The 16973-nt window shown below is 35.4% G+C and overlaps 1 protein-coding gene across 2 annotated transcripts in view; it reads right to left on the bottom strand.

Annotated features, from left to right (window-relative positions):
• Positions 1–1967: 1967 nt before the first annotated feature.
• Positions 1968–16973, bottom strand: part of AGMO (alkylglycerol monooxygenase) — a 260218-nt gene continuing 245212 nt past the window's right edge. For both annotated transcript variants that reach the window (XM_084897113.1, XM_084897114.1), the window contains exon 13: positions 1968–4019. In XM_084897113.1, the coding sequence (XP_084753239.1) occupies positions 3945–4019 (75 nt within the window). In that variant the 3' untranslated portion in view covers positions 1968–3944. The remainder of the gene's footprint in view (positions 4020–16973) is intronic.

Genomic DNA, 16973 nt, shown 5'->3' on the forward strand with positions numbered 1-16973 from the left:
GAACTTAAACTCCAGAATTTATAATTTTAAAGATTTGCCTTGGATATCTGACATCATGGAATGGAGAAACATTATGAACTTTGATATGGAATGGTCAGAGGTTTTAAATTTTCTTTTGGACACAGATTTTGCATTATAGGCCTGAGAAAGTCTTGAAATCTCTTCCAGCCTCAGAATTCTCTTCTGTAAAATGGCATTAACATCACTGAATCTGCTGGATTTTAGAGACTAAATAAAATAATGCTAATTGAATACTCCTGATTAAACAAATGTGCTTCCCTTTCTTTATCCTCCCTTATGGTAAATGAGCAAACCTCAGAATCTTCATAAGTATCTACAAAGTCAGTTTGCATATCTCCATTTGAAGTGGAGAGTAATTCAAGAGTCCTATTTTTAGGGCTTTTCCTCTTGAGAGAATAAGAGTCAAACTGCTTCCAGTCAAGAGTACGGTAAGCATAAATTACTTGGCATCACTCAAGATCAATTTACAACATTAATAATAGTTATATGATCTGTCATCATGTATTAGTGCTTGGCAAGAGAAAACTGGACTGGAAAATTAGGAAGGTTGAAGGTGAAGAATAAAGTGCTCTGGTTAACACACACAGGATCTGGGAACACAACCTATCAGGGAATCATTTCTACTTTCAAAGGCCTAGAAATCCATCGCTTGAAATATTTTTGCATTTCTAAAGGAAAAATCATTTCTAACCAGCAAGGGAGAGAGGGAGAGAGGAAGAGAGAGAAAGAGGGAGGGAGGAAGAGAGAAAGGGAGGGAGGGGAAGAGGCAGGGAAGGAGAGGGAGGGAGGAAGAGAGGGAGAGAGAGAAATGTTTCAGTCTACCTGAAGAAAACTGAATTCCCCATAGAAATATATTTTATCATTTTTGAATTATTTACATCAATTATTAAACTCATTTTGAGGCCACTCCTATGCAATCACATAAACTCAAGTATATATACATGACTCATGGGGAAACAAATTATTCTGACATACTTTGAAGATCTGTGAAAACTCTCATCTCATTTCTGAAAGATGTAAGCTATAGATTGCCTTAGCAGTTTGACTCTTATTCTCTCAAGTGAATTCAGAATTTTTAGACTACTAGATATTTAGCAATTTTAAGCCAGCAGAGGGCTCCCTGCTTCAACATGGTTCTATACATGTCAAGTCCAGCAAGAACTATTGGTAAGAGACAAAGGTAGGGTTTAATATTTGTGATGGGCTTAGTATTTGTGGTACTCTGTGTTGAATTAAGAAGTATTAAGAGAAGACCTAGCTGGTTTGGCTCAGAGGATAGAGCGTTGCCCACAGACTGAAGAGTTCAAGGGTTCAATTCCTGTGAAGGGCACATGCCTGGGTTGTGGACTCGATCCCCAATAGGGGGCGTGCAGGAGGCAGCCAATCAATGATTCTCTCTCCTCATTGATGCTTCTCTCTCACCCTTTCCCTTCCTCTCTAGAATCAATAAAAAATATTTTAAAAAAGGATAAAGAGAAGAATGAACCAAAACCAAGTCCCTACTTCTGATGTTTAAAATATAACTTATTTTTCCATTATACAAAATTTAAACTTCCTTTGCTTTTCTAGTTTGAAAAATAAATCTACTTCAATCCCTCATGAATCCCAATATACATCTTAAGTCTGATTCTTTCAATAATTAATTTTTCTGTTCAAAGCTTAAATAATATATATTTTTAAATGAAGTTAACCAATTGATCAGTGTAATAAAGTGATTTATTTTGGTAAAGCTCAATGAAGGACAGCATTCATTGATTTGGTTCTTATATCTTTGATTTCTTAAATTGTAACTTTAAATCTAAGAAATATTGGATGAATGGAAGAAAAATATTTCAACTGCCTTGAGTCTTCTCCCCTTTGAACCTTATGCTGTCAGTTTCCTCCTAATGATTTTGGCAGATTCTTACAATCCCAATGAATAATGTACACAAAATGCCTGAGGTGATTTAACTTAGAGAGTTTTATTAACATTATTGTGACAATTTAAAATAACAGAATTACTGTCTATTTCTTAATCTACCAAAACAAATTGACCAAACATATTAGACGTATGCATCACAAATTAATCTGTTGAATCAATTAATTCTGACAAATTCTATACATTTTCATTATACTTATGTCTTTTTCTACAATGTAGATTCTTAGGTTATGTGATTTTTAATGGTATATATAATCCTAGGCAGACAACTAATGTAATACACTTGTTATGATGATAAGTATTTACCTAAGCACAATTTTAGCAGAATGGTCAGACAATGGTACATTTTATATCACTATTTATTTAATCTGTAAAAGACCATATCATATGAAAAACTGGGCTAGCCTCAGAGAGAGGAGGAGTGAAAATTGGTGGAGGAAATGCCAATAACTTAAGCAATGCAGATAACACCATCTGATGGGCAGAAAGTAGCAATGATTTGAAATGACAGCTGATACAAATGAAATAAAGTACAAAAGCAGGACTGCATTTGAACAGTAAGAAGAAAAACTTTATACCCTAGCCCAGTGGTTGGCAAACTGCGGCTTGCAAGCTGCCGTTTGCTGCTCTGTTGAATAATGAGTTTGCCGACCACTGCCCTAGCCAATTTGGCTCAATGGATAGAATGTTGGCCTGTGGACCAAAGGGTCCTGGGTTTGATTCCTGTCAACGGCACATACCTTGATTGCAGGCTCCTCCCTGGCCTACGCCCTGGTTGGAGCTCTTGCAGGAGTCAACCAATGTATGTGTCTCTCTCTCATTGATGTTTCTTTATGTCTTTCCTCCTCTTTTCATTCTCCCTAAAAATCAATGAAAACATATCCATGGGTGAGGATTAACAAAAAGAAAAAGAAGAGTAAGAGTAAGAGTATGAAGAAATAGGAGGAGGAGGAGGAGGAGAAAGAGAAGGAGAAACAACAAAAGCAACAGCAGCTGCAATTTATGACTAGAGGAGAAATATGCATCTTTAACATAGAAAATTAAGACATTAAAATTGTTCATGATTTTGTTTACCTTGATTCAGTCATCAAATGAAAACTGCAGTCAAGAAATCAAGAGAGACATGGAAAGGTAACAATGAAAGAATTGGAAAAGATCAAGAACAACGATGTGCCATTAGAGACCAAGGCTAAGATCATCCATAACTCATATATCCAATTACTATGTACAGAGGCAAAGGTTGGACAGTGAAGAAGGTAGATAAGGAAAATTTACTCATTGGAAACGTGGTGTTGAAGGAGAGCTCTACAGATACCCTGGACCTACAGAAACATGAACAAGTGGATCCTAGAGCAAACTAAATCTGAAACATGATTGGAGGCAAAAATGACAAAATTGAAGCTGTCCTACTTGGACACATCATGAGAAGGCAAGGTTATTTGGAAAAGACAACAATTCTGGGGGAAAATAGAAGGCAGCAGAGAAAGAGGAAGATCAAATATGAGATGGTTTGACTGCATAAAGGAAGCCATAGGCTTGAGTCTACAGGAGCTGAGCAGGCTGTTGAAGATGACCTTGTGGACATCACTCATTCATTGGGTTGCCAGGAGGTAGAGCCCACTCAATAGTGTATAACACAAACAGTCTTAGCAAACAGCAAAGGGAAAGCTGTCAAGTCAATGCAAATGGCATCTTTACTCTTTTTTACTATTTTTGTTTTCTCCCTTTTCTTCTGCTCATTAGATGCTACCAGTGGATATAATATCATTACACTTGAAATCATTTATTGTCATCCCTATCAATAAAGTAACTGTAACTAACTTTAATTTTAAAAGAAAATAATAAATGTGGAAAGCAAGCAAGAGTATATAAGTATTGTATATTATCTTTCACTAAATAAGTGGTTCATTAATTATGACATAGGATCATTATTTTTGTAGTTGGTATCAACATATTGTGGTTATAGACAACCAATTAAAACAAGAGAATTGTGTACAAACTGAAATTATTTCCAAAGGCCAGAGACAAGTTGTTGCATGCTTCTTACTCCCCAGAAAGCAATGCAGATGGAGAAAAAAATCTGAAGGAGACACAAAGAGGAAAAACAATTAAAATTAAATCAGTACCTTCATTCAACTGAGTTAAAAATATAGATAAAATAAACAAACATTTTCTACAGTTAGATAATTCAAATTGAATGTAGCAGTTGTTCACTGATAGAATTGAGCCAACCCAACTAAAAACATGCTATGTGAAGAGAGGAGTGGAAGTAAGATGTTTTGTCACTGTGGCTTTTTCTTATATATATATATATATATATTCACAAATCTGGGTCATTTATAGGGATGGGGCTATATAAGTCAGATATTGAATGAAACAGAACTTTCTTCTAGCACTTGGGCATACATACCACTTATTGTACTGTAGTAAATGATCTCATTGTTTATATAGCTTAAACTTTTGGAAAGGAAGAAATAAAAACATATTAAAAACTAATTTCTTTCTAAGGCAATATGATCCAGCATTTTATGAACTTTACCCAACATGAATTAAATTATAAACACTACTGCTGACTTACCTTACCAATCTTTTGATCTTATCAGGTATAAAAATATAAAGGCAAAATTCTTTTTAAAATTGAAGATATAACTACATCATAATAAGCATTCATAGTTTATTATTTACTTCCAAGTAATACCATATATTCCCAATAAATCACCAAAAATTACCCAAATGAAATTCTTGATTTCTACTGATATGAGTAAAAATGACTATAGAGTCATTCTTAATAAGAATTTTTGGTTGTAGAACTTTTCACAATGAATAATCAAAATGCCATAATGAATATTGTCTAGTTAACTTGAGGTAAAATCCAAGCACTAGTCATATTCTTTATACCGTTAGGTTTTTCTTAAGCCAACTCTTCCTCCTATAATCACATGTGTACTAAAGCTATAGGATTGTTTATATGATCATCATTTTTGGTGTTACTACCGTAGTATGATAATGAAAAAGAATAATGCCCAAACAGCAAGGTTAATGAGATCATTATGTGAGAGTTTCCCCATCTTGTGTGTGTGTGTGTGTATGCAAACTTCATCTCCAAACTATTAAAATATGTCCAGTTTCCTCTTCCCAGGAAGAAGATCACTATTTGTGAAAGACCCATAAAAATATACAAAGGAGCACATTTGAGTAATAAGATGGAGACATGGGAAACCTTCTGGAGTGATGGACTGAAGTGAAGTCAAGGCCATTAATTGAGGCCGTCCACTAATTCACAGAAAATACTCTGAACTGTGCTAATTTTTCTATTAAAGATCCTCCTAAACATTCATATCTATATTTTATGGGTCGGTTGTTCAGTTTCATGTGAACTGTCTGGTTCTAGAGAACCATTATCCTTTACATTCTCAAATCTGAGTGTTTTCTTCTAATCCAAGCATTCCTTTCAGCCTATAACATCTAAAATATGAAAAAATACCCAAAATAAAATCAACAATTATATTGAAGCAGAAGTCAAGAATAGTATTAACATTTTGGAGTTACCTCAGAAATCAAATACAATATATTTAAAGTCTGGTTTTGATTTTGTTTCTTTTGACTGTAATTCAAGAGAAATGACCTCATGTGATTTCTTATGATGGTTCCAGATAAAATAATACCAGGGTTGGAGGGTATTTGTGAAAGGCCTTAGATTATGCAATGAATTAATTTGTCTATGATGATAGGTTAATATTGACATAGAGGTAGTTGAGAAGACAACTTTCAAGTGAGAGATAAAACTGTAACATCAGGATAAATAGTTTAGTTTGGATCCATAATAATCCTTAAGCAATTAATGGGTACCTTGTGTTGTACAGTGTCCTGAAATCTGAAATATATTTAACAATGGGAGTTTTTATTGGTTTTGAATATAGTGCCTAGGGATCATAATTATTATTTCCATGAGTGAATGTTGGGGTGAAACTTCTAAAACTGTATATAAAATCTTATAAATATGTCATAATTCTTCCCTTCCTCCATTCCTACCCCTTAGCTGATCAACAGTTTCACCTGAGGTTCCAGAAATATTATAACTTCTGATCTAGCAAGAAAGTGAAAAAGATTACAATTTTAGTTCATGCCTTTGTTGTTAATCAACCATTGTACAACTAAATCTTTTCCCTTTTGAAACTATAATCAATCTCTGGTGGGGTAGCTCAGTTGTTTAGAGCATCTTTGTGATACACCAAAGTTGTGGGTTTGATCCCCAGTCAGGGCACACAGAAGAATTAACCAATCAATTCATAAATAGGTGGAACAACAAATCTCTCTCTCAAATAAATAAATAAATAAATAAATAGGGAAAAAAATAAACTGTAACCAACTCCTATTACTTTAGGGAACATTCCTAACAAACACACAGATCTTATACTTTTCAATTTTATAAAATGCTTTTAGAGTCTTCCCAAAAATTTAATATTGAACTTTTTCCGTTTTATTTTGTTTATCTGTGTTGTTGTTTTCTAGACCCTTATGTTTTATCCTTCAAAGTGATGAGGGGTAAAGGCTGATGAATCACAGGGGTCAGATTCAGATTCAAATTAATGTTTAGGCTAGGCATTGTCATAGGTACTTTTTACAAGACTGTGATGTTTAATTCTCATAAGAAACCATGAAGAATTGGTATCCAGTATGTGGATGAGGCAATGGGAACTCAGGATTTATGTGGTTTACCAAGAAATCACAAATTATAAAATTGCAGAGCTGAGATGATGTTTTTCATTTATTTAGTGGCCCCCCTCACTCCCACCAGAAAATCTAACTGCACATCCTTGGAAGTCAGGTCAATGAATATGAACATCAACAGTGAATTCATTTCCTCTTTTTTAGTCATCACCTGCACTTGCCTGGTGATTTTTGAGTCAGAAAATGTTAGGTTTCTGAGACCTTTTCACAATCAATATTTTAAGCATAAATGGAGTTCTTATAGATAATGAAATCCAGATTGGCACAGGAGCATAAAAATTACTTGCAGTGAATATATCCTACTCAAAATATGTATAACCCTGAAATATTCACCCTGTTCCATTAGAAAATAAGTAGGAAAAAACAGATTTGCTTTTATATTTTTAAATATATGTCTGTGTGTGCACAATCTAAATATATTATTTATATAAACTTTTAAGCTATAAAATATTTAATGTGTACTCAATATAACCACTTGATTATAACAGTCATTCCATTTTAAACTTTCCCTCATCCAATCGTTTTCTTTATTTTCATATGAAGCTGTTATTTTAGCTCTCCATAGTTGATGATTAAATATATCACTTGAGATCCATTCATTCACATATGGCTCGTTCAACTATTTGTTAAATGAAGATAAGAGAGTTATTACACTAGTAATTAGCATAAGAAAAATGGCAACCATAGTTTTTTGCAAAATTCTTCTCTAGTCTACAGAAACTATGTTTCTAATTCAACAAACACTTATTTTAGCCTAAATCTGAGCAAATCCCATGATTTTAACACCTGGATCCAAAATATGTCAAGCACTCGTTGTGCTAACACATCATTAATGGCCCTCATCTTCAGGCTATTTCCTTGACTTCCTAGGGCCTTCGACTCTGATGACTGAACTTTGGCCTGCACAGATGCTCTCCATGTTTCCTCCACCCCTTTCCAAAAAGTTCATCAATTGGCAGGTGGCTAATCTGAGTCACTATTCTACACTAAAACCCAGTGGGAACTTATGTGTTATTCTGCTGGTCCTCCCATTTAAAAAAAAAAAAAAAAAAAAAAAAAAAGGCTCTATGTATGAGCAAGTCAGGCATCTAATCTTAAATGAAAGAGAAAGTATAAGAAAGTGTGCAAGTAACTCTCCTCAAACTGCTACTCCTTAAATTACAGTTATACCTATTCCATATCCATCTCTCTTGGGTTAAATCCACCTATTGTATATATTAATAAATGACCTGGTAAGCAAAGACAATTAAATATCACCTTAAGAAATGGACAAATTTTCATTAGAAATAGCTAGCAACTTCTCACTTTAAAGCATTTAACCATTGGCTAAACATGTGAATAAAATAAAAGCTGTAATGTACCCACAAGAGAAATAAAATCTCTGAAATAGTTCAAATTTATTTTGATTCCCAAACATGTATTCATTTTTACAAATATGTATTGACATAGAAAACAGTCACTGAGATGTAATATATCATATAATTATATGCCTATTTGTAGTGGTAATATAATTATAACTAACAAGTTCATTCAAATTTTTAAATCACTAAAATATTGAATGAATAAGTTAGAGAAACTAAGTCATTTTATAAATAATGGGTAAAATTGCTTGCTAAATTCTATCTTGCTAAGGAAGAAACTTAAAATATTTTAAAGATAAAATAGAATTTTTGTGAAAATTTGAAATTTAATCACTTTCAAATAATTAAAAAAAATACATTACCATTTACATAGCTGAGTAAATAATTCTCCTGGAATGAATATCTCTTTTTGTATCCCTAACAAATAATAAGCTGTCTATAAATAGAAGAGTAGATTTTTATCTAAAAAGTATTTCTCTGACATTGATGAAGTTCATAAAATACCACTTAATTGCCTATTTAACACAACCATAACAGTAACAATTAATTTTGGTGGAAACACATTAGACATACAGAAGCCTTTATGAAATTCTTTTTGGGGAAAAAAGCAATTCTTTCTTAAATATACTTTTAAACATAATATACTGATTTTTTGAGATGATCATTATTTGCTGTATAGATAAGAGCTTAATCAGAGATCAAACTTGAATTGTTAGAAAATATCTCTATTTCCTATTAATGCAAGAGAACAAGTGAATACAAACGGAAATTGGACTCAAATGTACTGAAGGTTCTTTTGAAATGAAAACATTAGGAACATATTAAGTAATGATAGATTTTCCCCCACTAGAACTTTCTAAGACTAAAATTTGACAAATGCCAACTCAGAAGAAATTGAGAATTATTCCCCCAATTATCCTATATATGACATGCAAATGTAGACAAACGAACAGGCTTTAAAAAAAGAACTTACAAACACTGCACCTCTTACTGGGAAGTTTTGTGTCTTCTCTCTCTGTTTATTTCTATACCCCATTCAAGACCAGATACAATTACAGCTGTTTTATATGTGGTCTTATAAATATTTATTACTATTTAAACTTTAAATAAAACATTATTATTTTATATTAGTTCTAAAAATATATATATTAAAGTTTTTCACTAAGGAAAAACAACATAAAAGCAAGTTTATGTGAATACTTATGTCATAACAATGCCTTATTGAAAAAGAATATATACTTTCCTTAATCATTAAATATTTTCAAATAAGAATTTTCAAACAAGATAATATATTAAATATACCACAGTCATATTATTTTTTAAAGAAAATATATTAAATATACCACAGTCATATTATTTTTTAAAGAAAATAAACACAAATTAAAATTAGAACAAAGTTTTAAAGTCATTTGGCTGAACTCTAAAACTGGAATCCAACTAAGATATTCACTATTTTACTACTATTAGAGGCAAAAGACCTTTATAATTTTAGTGACAAAAATGTACTAATTTAATTTAAACACATTGAAAAACCCAGAAACTTTGTTGCAACCACTGTTTCAGTTTCTCCGAAATGAATACATCTTATTATGTACAATAACTTATTCACTTCTAAAATTCTAAGCTGCTCAAGAAAGTGTGCATCCTTTCTAATAATATCCTATGGAGCCGAAACCGGTTTGGCTCAGTGGATGGAGCGTTGTCCTGCGGACTAAAGGGTCCCGGGTTCGATTTTGGTCAAGGGCATGTACCTTGGTTGCGGGCACGTCCCCAGTGGGGGGGTGTGCAAGAGGCAGCTGATCAATGATTCTCTCTCATCAATGTTTCTAACTCTCTATTCCTCTCTGTAAAAAATCAATAAAATATATTTAAAAAAAATAATAATATCCTATAGAATATCCTATTGTTTGTCCATATCACATTTGCACTATCACAATAACATCTGAAAAGAAGAAATATTAGTAGTAAGAATATTTGCAATTACTTAGAGGTCTCCAAAACCTACCTACAATTCAGCAAAGACAGTTGGCATGAATTAGCATGCAAACTCATCTGGTGGAAATTGTATAAACCATAATTAGCATTGAGTGAAAATAGATGCTACATTTCTCAAAAACATCTGTGGATTTTTCATCTTTAAACTCAAAGTTATGAATGAAGTATCATTATAGATATACAACGTTACAATGACATATCTTACATTTATATAGATTTCCTGGGATATTTCTAAATATTTTAATCACATGCTTTCTATATCCAGGCTTCCTTCTTCTTGTTTTCCCATATTATTACTACTACTAGAGGCCTGGTGCACGAAATTCGTGCATGGGGGGTTGAGGGGTGTCCCTCAGACCAGCCTGAACGCTCTCCAATCTGGGACACTGAGGGATATCCCACTGCCCATTTAGGGACAGTCAAATATCTCTCTAACAATCCAGGACTGCTGGATCCCAACTACTTGCCTGCCTGCCTTCCTGATTGTCCCTAACCGCTTCTGCCTGCCAGCCTGATCACCCCTAACCACTCCCCTGCCGGCCTGATTAATGCCTAACTGCTCCCCTGCCAGCCTATTTGTCCTAACTACCCTCCCCTGCAGGCCCGGATCCCTGCTAACTGCCCTTCCCTGCAGGCCTGGTTGCCCCAACTTCCCTCACTTGCAGGCCTGGTCCCTCCCAACTGTCCTCCCCTGCTGGCCATCTTGTGGTGGTCTTTTTGTGTCCACGTGGGGGCAGGATCTTTGACCACATGGGGGCAGATATCTTGTATGTTGGAGTGATGGTCAATCTGCATATTATTCTTTAATTAGATAGGATAGAGGCCTGGTGCATGGGTGGGGGCCAGCTGGTTTGCCCTGAAGGGTATCCCAGATCAGGGTCGGGGTTCCCTTGGGGTACGGGGCAGCCTGGGAGAGAGGCCTGTGGTGGTTTTCAGGCTGGCCATGCCCCCCAGTGACCCAAGCAGAGCCCCTGGTATCTGGGGTTTATTTATCTTCTACAATTGAAACTTTGCAGCCTGGAGCAGAGCCAAGCCTTCTGCCCCCTCTGTGGCCGCAGCCATTTCTGTAGGAATTTATTTACTATTTATTTACCTTCTATAATTGAAACTTTGTAGCCTTAAGTGTAGGCCTGGACCAGCAAGGGAAGATGGAAAGCTTGGCTTCCTCCTTCCTGCTCTCATGGGATCAGCCATCTTGGTTGGGTTTATTTGCATATTCGATCCTGAATGGCTTGTGGGAGTGGCTTATGGGTGTGGCTTGAGGATGTAGCAGAGGCGCGGTCAATTTGCATATTACTCTTTTATTAGATAGGATTACTAGAGGCCCAGTGCACGAATTCTTATATTGGTGGGGTCTCTCAGTCTGGCTGGTGATTAGGTATGGCTGCCCGGAGTAGGGGAGGGGCGGCAGGAGGTTCCAATGGGAGTGATTGGGGTAAGCTAGCCAGGGAAGGGGCCATGGAGGTTGGCTGGCTGGCCAGGGGGTATGGCCTTGGGAGGTTGACTATGGGAGTGCACTGACCACCAGGGGGAAGCTCCTGAATTGAGCATCTGCCCCCTGGCGGTCAGTGTGTGTCATAGAAACTGGTTGACTGGCCATTCAGTCATAACAGTCACTGAGGCTTTTATATATATAGATTATTTTGCAGTTTGTCATAAGGACAAGTGCAAACAATGCCCAACTTACCACAACTAACAGAAAAATTAGAGACAAAGTTGTTAAGACATGTTATATATTCATGGATGATTAAAATACATGCCTTTTCAAAACTAAAGCCTGCCTTTATATCTTTCTAATCATTTAAATTCTTAATGCTATAGAAGACGAAGAACTTTTACAACTTTTTTCTTGAACTACAGGAGAGAAAACAATATGGAGATATGGAGAAAAGATTGCAATAAGGTCAAATTAATAAAGGACCAAATCTCACTTGTTCAGAATGAATGTTATGGTGACTGTTGACCATACTATTTGGAAAAATTTTAAGAAAGGTGTACTTTGTAGAAAACAATATTTTTATACTAATACTCTTCCTTTTGTACTCATCATGGACTCTCACTTATAGATGTCAGAAGGGAAAAGAAATCAGAAAAATTAAATTTTTTAAGGAAAGTCTATTTTAGTTTTTATAAAGCTGGGAATAAAACAGAGTAAAAACAATAAGAAGGCACTCAATGAACATTACCTACTTTGACTCTGTGCTGAGACTTTTGTGTGTACTAAAATTAGTGATGGTCTAACAATTGAAAATAACCTGACCCTTTGACTTAAAAACTATGACTGCATTTTTTTTTAAGTACAAGAGGGTTTAGTAGATTTTAAAGTCCATTAGCTATTTTTCAACTTTCCTATTTCTGCAAATAAGTTCTATCACTAGAAATATTTCATTTTATTTACCTCTGTATGACTAACTTTACCACAAAATTGTTTCCCTCATATTTAGCATGTCTTGAAACAGAAAATTTTTGAATAAAATGTTGCTGGATTAATTATGGCCCCAAAGTGTCCTAACAGAACACTTTGTAATGGTGGAAGGCATGATGTTTAACCCAAAATTAAAATACTACACTATTCTAAAACCCTTTTATTTTTTATTATTAAAATATGAAGCATTTACATTTTAAAATAAGAGCTTTGTTTCAACAAGAATTATCAAGAAAACCATTCAGTCCTCCTCAACCAAAATGCTACTTTTTTTTTTTTTTTTTTTTTTTTTTTTTAAAGGCAAATGAGTGTCAGTCCCTGCCAAAGTGTCCCATCACAAGAGCACCTTGATTTTCACTGTATCCAATGTAGTAAGAGCAGGCTTCTGGCACCTCTCTCAGATAATCAAATCCTAGGTCATTTCCCATGGATTATATTTAATACTTGATATACAAAAATGTATATATGGAAGAGCATGTTTATAAATGGAGAATATTATTCAATACTGCTAATTCCGGTCTTTTAAGTGTGTTGTTAAAAAAATTATTTTTACTTGCCTACTATCTAGGAAACAAAACAAGTCTCTTAAAAAAATGGGTTCATTTTTAGGGGGGAAAATGCCATGTTTACAGCAATAACAGTGATATATGGTTTTAAAAACAGGACAGTATATCTTGGAAACATATGTTTTGAAAATATTCTTTTGTGTTGTTTTTGCTTGTGTCAAAGATATCATTACAGCCCCAGTAAGTACCTCCAAGAGTAGGCTAAATCGAATGCCAACAGCCCACGTACGGCTTGCACCTTGAGGGATTTCTTTCGATGTTCTGCCAGAGAGGGGAACAACCAAAAGGTTTCTCACGTAAGTCCTAAGTCATAAACTGCATCCTACCAGGCCAGCCATGCCAGAACTAGACCCAAGGGTATTCCGAGACCTGGCTGGTGGGAAAACAATGACTGCTTCCCAAGGAAGCCACAGCTGCTTTCCTGAGAGACGCCCCAGATGCCTGAATTTCCCTTTACTTTCCATTTCTGACTACCTGTTCTGGCAACAGTTCCAACAAAGAGGGAGAAAGGCAGCAGAACCCAGCTGTTTTCAATAAACCTTGGCAGTGTAGGCACAGATTACATAAACACTGCAAACATTCAAGGAGTATATTTTCTAGCCTTTATGCTATAAAAAAAGGCGTGAGCCTGTACCAGCATCCTATTTCTCCTCCACTCCGAGTGATGATAACGACAACAGCCATGATGGTGATGCAGAAGATAATGATAACAACAACAATAATGGCTTTAGTCTGAATACAATGATTAGTATAGAAAACATGATATAATGGATTGCTAGGAAAGAGCTCAAATTATACAAAGAGAATTGGAAAGATATGAAACTTCCACATTTCAGGAATAAGGAAAAAAAATATATATGTATATATATATATTTTCTTTATGGAAGGAGAAAAAATGTACACTTAACTTACTTAATGTTTTATTTTTCCCACAACCAGGCAAAAATTAATCAGATGTTGCATTACCCATCTGCATTAAAGTAAATTTTTCTTTTCATTCACATATATTTGAAAATACTATTTTAAACTTAATATAAGTAAATTATCCAAAAAAGAATTTTAATGACATATCACGTAAGTTTCTCTGTTTATGTTAACACTAGGAGCCTGGTGCATGAAATTTGTGCACCAGGGGTGGGGAGCCCCTCGGCCCAAACTGCCCCCTCTCACATACTGGAAGCCCTTTGTGGGAGGCGACCCGGCTGATCAGGGGAAGGCACCAGCCCCCTCACCCCGCTGCTGCAGCCACTGCCAGTCACCACAGCCACCAAGATGTTTTCATCAATACGGACTCCAGTCCCTTCACCAAGAAAAAATGATACCTTTCTTTAGGCATTTTCAAGATGTGTCTTTCATAGGATATGACATTTCTTTCTTTTTTTAATGCTCACCTGAGAATATGTTTCCATTGACTTTTAGAGAATGTGGAAGAGAAAGGGAAAGACAGAGGAACACTTTGGTTGCCTCCTGGATGAGCCCTGACCTGGGCCAGCCAGGGAGGAGCCTGCAACCTAGGTACACGCCCTTGATCAGAACTGAACCCAGACCCTGCGGTCAGCAGGCTGAGGTATTATCCACTGAGCCAAACAGGGTAGGATATGACATTTCTTAGCTCTCCAGCAGTGGACCTTCTTTTTTTTTTCTCCAGAAGTGTGATGGAAAAACCCTAGATCACCTTTTTGGATTCTTAGTACAAGTTACTAAGAATATTACCAGTGGCATACAGGAAGCTTAGTCAATGAGCGGTCAGAAAAGGTGTTTCCTCTGTAGTTCATACCAATTGCCGGCTAACCCCTACCCTGGCCTAAAGCCTCTGGCTGGTAGGGGATCCTCAGCTTCATCTGATTGCCAGCTCCGCCCCTGCCCAGGCCTAAAGCCGCTGGCCAATGCTTTAGGCCTGGGAAAGGGACCCTCAGTTCCCTTCCATGGCCAGCTCTGCCCCTGCCCCCTCATTCTGATTGCAAGCTTGGTCCTGCCCAGGAGCCTACGGCTCAGGCCCTTTCCAGGCTGCTCAGGACCCACGTGGGGCCTACTTCAGAGTGACCTGGATGCCAGGATGTTCCCAAGACCCAGGCACTGGGTGCCTATGTATGCAAATTAACTGCCATGTTTGTTGGGCTAATTTGCATACTCACTCTGATTGGCTATGGCATAGTGGAGATATGGTCAATTTACATGTTTGTCTATTATTAGATAAGATCAGGTCCAGAAAAATAGAAAAGATGCTACATTTTAATTAATTTTCCCTGTTTAAAATCTATCTATATATCTATATATCTATATCTATATCTATATCTATATCTATATCTATATCTATATCTATATCTATATCACTACAGTATGGACCTGACATTTGAAAACTGGAAGATTTAAATAACTCACTTATACTATATGTCACAAATGCAGGTTTAATATGTTTAAATGTTTCCTATACAGTATTTTATATATCAGATCAAGAATCTATACAAATATTTTAATAACTGAATTAGAGCTCCAGTAAGGTATGTTTCTAGGTGTATGTTTAATTTCTTGAAATCTGCTGTCTGAAATTTAAAAAGTTAAGATAAGTCAATGGTTAGAGTATCTGTCGTCACACCAAAGGGTCCAGGGTTTGATTCTAGTCAAGGTCAAGTACCTGGGTTGCAGGTTCCATCCCTCGTCCATGTTTCCCTTCTTTCCTCCATCCTCTCCTTCCCTCACCTTAACCCCATTCATTCTCTTAAAAATAATCAATGGAAAAAATATCCTTACGTGAGGATTATAAAAAAAAAAAAAAAGCTAAGATACACTAGGTTCATCTTTTGAACAAACAATAAGTAGGCACCACTAAAAAGGTACAACAGTGATTCTTACAAAACTTTGCAGAGGCATATGTTGAAATATAAACAAGTAATTTTGACAGTTATTGGTAAAAAATGATGAGTTTTTAGGACAAGGGAAATTTCAGGGAAAGCATTTTGCCTGCTTGAGTTTATACTTAAAAGAAATACAATTTTACCTCAATGAAACTGGGGTGTGCGTGTAATAAATACAATTTCGCATTAGTAGATTGTCTAGCTGAGTTATAAAATGAAACCTTCAAAATTATTTCTATCTAGTCCATTATTCATTGGAAGAGGAGGATTATTATGTGAATCCTTTAAAACAACTTTTATATTGTAAAAAATTGGGTGAAACTTGTAACCAATATACAATATGAAATAAGGGAAATTACACCTTAGTACAGTATGAGTTTTCAGAAAGTGTCCTTGTAGCTGAAAATATGTTTATAATTATGTCTAAAGGTATATGGATTCCAGGGAAATGTGTTAATAATTCTCATAAGTAAGTAAGGGCAAGTGGAAATTCTTTAGTTAGCTTCTGAAGTTAGCACATATGATGAAAGTTGTCTAGAATTAAATTGGCCTAGAAAAATCTCTTAAGTAACCCTATAGTATAATATACATGGTTTTGTGTGTACAAATCCTTTATGGTAATTCTTTCACACATTCAAGTTTGAGAACTATTGTGCTGCTAGACTGAAGAAAGTAACCAAAGGAGAGTCGCTAGGTAGATAGCTGGGTGTCTGGCAATGAAACTCTATACTGCTTTTAGGCTAAGCAGTAAAATTGAGAAAGAAGTAAAGAAAAGGATGATAAGCTTTAAATTGTTTCTGTTTATCTAGGGTTTACTGTTTATAATTTTAAAATTGAACCTTTATTTTTCTAATGCTGCAATTTTCAAACCTTTTCATCTCATGGCACACATAAACTAATTACTAAAATTCTGTGACACAGAAAAAAAATACATATTTTTGGCCAATCTAACAAAAACACAAACTAGGTATAGTTCCATTCACACCATATGGCTATTGATGTGTTGGCTGTTGTCATTTTTTTTAATTTGGCAATCTAAGGAAAAAGAAGTCAGTGCCACTGACTAAATAGGCAGGTATTGCATGTTTTAAAAATTCTTGC

The sequence above is a fragment of the Pipistrellus hanaki genome (genome assembly GCF_964339955.1).
Source record: "Pipistrellus hanaki genome assembly, chromosome: 10".
Classification (NCBI taxonomy): Eukaryota; Metazoa; Chordata; class Mammalia; order Chiroptera; family Vespertilionidae; genus Pipistrellus; species Pipistrellus hanaki.